The following is a 6,000-nucleotide window of genomic DNA, read 5'->3' as shown; positions in this document are numbered from 1 at the left end:
TATATATTAGATGGATATATAGAGCATACACATGTATAAGTTGTTCAAGTTGGTAACAAACCAGATGATTTTACTTAGTAAAACAGACCCAACTCAGCTACAAAATTATACACAAATTGCATATTCCCTGACAATAAACAGGCAGGGAAAAATCTTTGCAGCTTTAGCAGATATGTAATTCCACTATGTATGAATAAGATCAACAGTCTTCAGTTTTTGCTAAAACTAAAAACAGTTTTCAGTTTTAACCTTCCTTGTTAAACACATCATCAGCTGAACAACAACAAAAAAGAGGAACAACACCTCTACACATTTAAAACAAAAATTTAAAGAACCCCATACCCATTAAATATAACAGATATTTCCTGAAATTATTAAAGGTAACCTGAGGCTGTTAACTGCTTGATATTCCTCTGAACTGTGGGGAGTGAAATCTCAGGTTAGAGACTTTGTCCTAACCCTTGAACTCTGTGCTAGCAGAGCTGGGAAAGCTGAAAACGTCCAATCAGTGACAGAGAGAAGGTAAAAGACCTGTTGTTGTTGTTGTTGTTGTTTTTTCCCCTTTCACCACAAGGCCAGCAGCAGATTAAAGAGTGACATTACTCACAACATACACAGTCTTAGAGAGTGTACTTTTGCTCTAAACACTGTCTCATACCAGGAAGTGTTCTAAGGGTGGAACTTACATCACATCACTCTGTTTTTGTGACTGAGGCATTCTTGTAAAACTTGTCATCTGAGTCCAACAATGTTCCCATTTCATTAGCTACTGGATTGTTTTAAATGATAATAAATAAGAGACTCTCTTTCTTTCTCTGTGAACACAATCCAACTGGGGAAGAAAACCAGTCTCTTAAAGTTCCCCATAGTTTAATGACCATTCTTAGATTCCTTGCTAGTCTCTCAGTCGTGTCTGACTCTTTGTGACCCCATAGACTAGAGCCTACCAGACTCCTCTGTCCATGAAATTCTTTAGGCAAGAATACCAAGTGTTTCCCCATTCCCTTCTCCAGGGGATCTTCTTGACCCAAGGATCAAACTCAGGTCTCCTGTGTTGCAGGCAGATTCTTTACCATCTGAACCACCAGGGAAGTCCTAGATTCCTTAGGCATTTAAACGGACAAAAGGCAAATAGAGCTCATATATAATGCAGTCAGATAATGGATGCATATAATAAAGTAGTCTGCATCTGGAAAATTATATAACAAATACAAATAATACAGTAACCCTAACTTTAACTTTTAGGATTTTACTTTTCAATATATTAGGGTTGGGGAAACATCCTGAATTTAGGTTGTTGCTGGAAGATGCAATCAATTATGGAAATAAGAAGTGGTTGGGGATGGATGAGAAAAGCAGGAGTAAGAAGGCAGCACTGCTAAGACTGAGGGCTTAGCGAAATACAGAAAAAAAAAAATTTGCTCTGAAGAGTTTTTCCCTCCTATTTTTTTTCTCTTTACTCCCCATGTGCCCTCTTCTTGTTGATGACCTTACTTCCTCCTCAGCCCGCATCCTAGACCCATTACTGCAGTTCTTGTCAACTAATCCCCCAAATCAATCTGTGATACAGAGCTAACAGCAATTAAAGCTCTCACACATTTTTTTTTCATCATAGAAAAATCTTGAAAACAAAATATTCTCAAAACCCAAAAGTAAAAAAGACTCTTATTTTTGAACATTTTGGGTAAAAAATGTCCTCAGATCAAACCAAATAAAGCAGTAGTGACAGGGTTCATACAATCTATTAGCAGCCTGCTAAGACTACTGTGATTCTAACATGTTTTGAAAATGATCATTTTGGCATTCAAAACACCTCTATTTTAAATTAAAATGTCATAAAGCATTAAGTTGAGAAATTTTAAAGTTATAACATAACTAAACTTTTCCTAAAAAGTTTATGTTTGTTTTATATTGTACTGGCACAAAATATTAATTTACATATATATCATATGTTTACTTTTGGCGATGCTTTCTCTGCAGAAATCTAAAACAGAAAAAAACCATTTTCTCTTTTTTAATTACCTTCAGTATCAAACACACATTTTACTGTCTGTGACTCACAGCAAAGAGGTGTTCCTCTTTTGTATAGTTATATCTATGATAATTTAAAAATAAACTATTTTTATGGACCAAGTTCAAGTTAGATAGTGTTTGTATGCTACTTTTCTCGACCACTATTAAGGGCTTTATGACAAAAAAAAGCACACACACACAAAAAAAAACCTCTTCATTATAATTCTTACCCAATGAGCTTGTGGCTTTCCAAATTTAGGACAAAGCATGAAGTTTTATCAGTGAGTTGAGATTTAGTTTTGTTCTCCTTTGATTGGGTCACTTAATTTACAGCCTTTTTTTTTCATTTCTTTTTAAGAGAAGAAATAACCTATAATTTCTGACATGCTGACAAGAGAACTTTAGCAACTTTCTCCCCGATAATGAAATATTTCACTTAGAAGGCCTATTTCCTATCCTTAGGCCTCTTGGATGTGGCTCTGCTAAAAACATACTCTGAGATGTACCTGCCCATGTTCTCATAAGTGTAAAACCTGAGTGATGTCTCTGGGAAAGACCAAGAACAGAAGTACCCCAGAAAGAGAGGGGTCCCTATTTTGAAAAATCCTAATGGAATCCCAAATATTAGTTTAGTAGACTGAAAAATAATACCCTCTGCTTGAAGATTCTTAACCCAAATTCAATGGTAAATCAAAACTATAATCCACAGAGTTCATAATAACTTACTTGGTAGAAGTGTCTCAGATCCATAGACGGCAGGCTTTGGGTTTCTTTTAAATAGCTGAAAAAAAAATAAGATAAATTACCAAAGCCAACTTTTTACTAGTTATATTCAATATTCTTCCTCCATAATTAAGGTTAAAGTATCTCAGCAACTTTCCACTTTTAAAATCTACCACTGTCCTCAGTAATCATATAGATTATTCTGGCTATTTAATTTTTCACATCTGCTTGTGCTGCCATAGTGTAACATTTGATAAGACAATCAACTTTGGTTGCACACTCTCACTGAACTTTTGATGGAATTCTAACACCTTACATTAGTACAAAATTATTAGGAAAGGCTTCTGGAGCTAAATTTTTGCCATATAGGAAGATGAGGGGTGGGGAATGATACTACAGCTAAAGACATTTTTCTGCCTCTAGTAGTTTGTTACCAGTTCTAGAAGTTGTAGTTACCCGGCAATTTTGAAAAACTGAACTGAAAGTCTAATCAAAGCCTAGGTGCTTTCAACTAACACTGGACGCTGAAACTACAGGGAGCAGCAGGGGTGGGAAATTTTCTGTTGCTCTTCTTGCCTATGCTTTACGGTACAAGGGTTGGCCCTGGTTTGGTCCACCTGCCAGCAGAGTTTAAAGTTTCCGAGGCTTGGAGGAACACAAGGACTTGGATCTAACAGCCTAAATGGGAAGATGGGAATTTCTGCAACGTTGAGGAAGCCATTAAACTCCTGTTAAGCAAACTTTTTTTTTTTTTTTTAATGTGTCTATGCACACGACAGACCTCCTGTCTCACGGGCCAGAAATTATTTCTGATAATCCAGGATATACCAAAAGCTTGAAGACATATGGCTGGGACATGAAACAACCCTGGAGTGTGGCCACATCATTATTTTGTGTCGCACGGTACCAGACGGGCAGTTGGTGAATGGCGCTGGGATGTGAATGGACAGTTTTATAACGTGAATTTTTCCCCCCATAGAGCTGAAACAAGACATTTCCCTCTCTGGTCTTTTGGTCTCTAGTGCTCGGAATTTCCCCCTCTCTGCAGTATCAGTTAACTCAATTTTGCAGTGGGGTGGCCAAAAAGGAAGAGGATGGAGAGGGCTTTATAATCTTATAAGTGCTGGGCGAGTCACAGCGCCCCGGGAACCGCGGCTGCGAGCCGCCGCGTCCTGTGCGGATTTCAGGACTTCCACCGCGCGCAGGCGGTTATGGAGTGGACAGTGCATTTGAACCGCGGAGGATAGACACCCGGGCTCGGGAGGGTTGTGCCGATCTCCAGGCAGACTTGGAGGCCGCTGCTGACTCTCATCGGTAGCATTTTATTACCATTTTCATCGTTCTTGAAAAGTCATGGAAGACGGCCCGCTGCCCGACCTCAGAGACATCGAGCTGAAGCTGGGACGCAAAGTGCCCGAGAGCCTAGTGCGCTCGCTCCGTGGGGAGGAGCCGGTTCCCCCGGAGAGGGACAGAGACCCCGGAGGGGGGAGCGGGGGCGGCGGCAGCGGTTGCAGCAGCAGCAGCAGCTGCAGTTTCCCTCTCTCCTTGTCGTCCTCCTCTTCATCCTCCCCAACCTCTGGCTCCCCACGACCCAGCCACTCCAATAGTACCCTGGAGAGGCTGGAAACCAAGCTTCACCTCCTCAGGCAAGAGATGGTGAGTGTGGTGCGCCGGCTGTGGGAGTGGGAACCCGGGCAGCAAGACCCGGGAGGTGGGGCAGGGGAGAGAGGGCGACTGGGGCGGCCGAGCAGAGGGCTGGGTGCATGGGAAACACTGGTGAGAGGGGTGCACAGCGGGTGCGCAGATGGATGTAGCTGCAGGCAGCTTGTTTACCAGAGACTTTGCTCGGTCGCAGTTTGCTAAGACGGGAAAGCCCGCCCTGCTCTGTGTCCTTTCTGGATCCAACTTGCTGCTACCGGCTCTGACCATTCAGCTGCCGGTCCACAGCCTCCCAGGGTCTGCAGTTACTGCACCCATCTGGGGCCTGCTGTCTGCCATTCACACTTTCGTTTCCAAACGTGGGTCGTGGGTCGGTCCGTTGCGCTTATTGCAAAAACACTTCCTGGTTTGCCGAGAGGTGGCGTGGCGGGGTCCCTGCAGCCCTTCCTCCTGGCTCACTCCTCTTACACCACTACTGCTCCCGCCCTTTGGTGCAACCCCCAAGCCACCGTGGAGCTGATTCTCCACTGCTGGTTCTGAAAACAATGGCTCAGTCGTCCTCGATGTCCTTATGAATAGCATGTTTCACGGTTGATCCAAAAGAGCAGGTGATCCCCAGGCCCAGGGATTTGCTAATAACCACTTCCTACCCATCCCCCTCAGTCCTCAATCTGCAATTGTTTTCTGTGCTGTTTGCAAACGTTAGCCTAAGAATAGGACAATGGGGCTAGCAAGGGTCCCAGAATACTTGTTATTCCGGATGTACTTAGAGACACTCTATTTACTTGCCGTGAACTCGGGCAAATTACTTAACCTCTCTGGGACCTCTGTTTATTTTTTACAATGAACTGGTTGGAGGAAATGATTCCTTCCTAAATCCTTTTAAGATGACCACACAACAAAACCGCATTTCCCACCAGCTTGGAAAGGAGGAAAGTAACAACCAGAGCCTCAGCCACTTCTACATAAGTGATCCTATCTATAGGGGTTTGGCATGAAAAAGAAGTAACCGGTAGTGTTACCCTACCTCCTCTCTTTTTGCAGTTGGAACACTGGGAGGGAATAAATTCCACAGCATAAAGTAATCTTGGCAAACATATTAGTACAAAAAGGCATTCTTCAGAGATCATGTCCTATGTTCAGAATTTTTACCACACTATCAACACAAGGGCTCCAAAAACCTCTCTTAAGATCTCTTAGACTGGTCTACTTAAGAACTTTACTTTTTATGTCTCAAGTATCCATTTTCTTCCCAACTGGAATGCACCAGATGTTGAAAGCAAACATGTAGAGATTCATACATACATAGTTCTATGTACGCATGTATATATATGTAATGCAAAGATATCATTACCCCTATTACTATATTTCACTAAATATATACACACACCACAGGTTATACATATTACTCAATAAGTATTCAGTAAGCCATTTACTATATCTGGTAATTAACCAAGTACTGAAAATATACAATATAAAAGTTCAAAGAGCCTATTTGCTGCTGCTGCTGCTACTGCTAAGTCACTTCAGTCGTGTCCGACTCTGTGCGACCCCATAGACGGCATTCCACCGGGCTCCCCCATCCCTGGGATTCTCCAGGCAAGA

General features: G+C 42.1%; 1 protein-coding gene across 1 annotated transcript in view; it reads left to right on the top strand.

The window, feature by feature from the left end:
- Positions 1-3,361: 3,361 nt before the first annotated feature.
- The window catches only part of LURAP1L (leucine rich adaptor protein 1 like), a 47,494-nt gene continuing 44,855 nt past the window's right edge, over positions 3,362-6,000 (top strand). Inside the window, exon 1 of the mRNA XM_081570325.1 lies at positions 3,362-4,392. Within this exon, the coding sequence (XP_081426451.1) occupies positions 4,090-4,392 (303 nt within the window). The 5' untranslated portion in view covers positions 3,362-4,089. The remainder of the gene's footprint in view (positions 4,393-6,000) is intronic.

Source organism: Giraffa tippelskirchi, chromosome 1 (genome assembly GCF_054371585.1).
Source record: "Giraffa tippelskirchi isolate mGirTip1 chromosome 1, T2T-mGirTip1v1.2.pri, whole genome shotgun sequence".
Taxonomy (NCBI): domain Eukaryota; kingdom Metazoa; phylum Chordata; class Mammalia; order Artiodactyla; family Giraffidae; genus Giraffa; species Giraffa tippelskirchi.
This window is presented reverse-complemented; position numbering and strand designations above follow the sequence as displayed.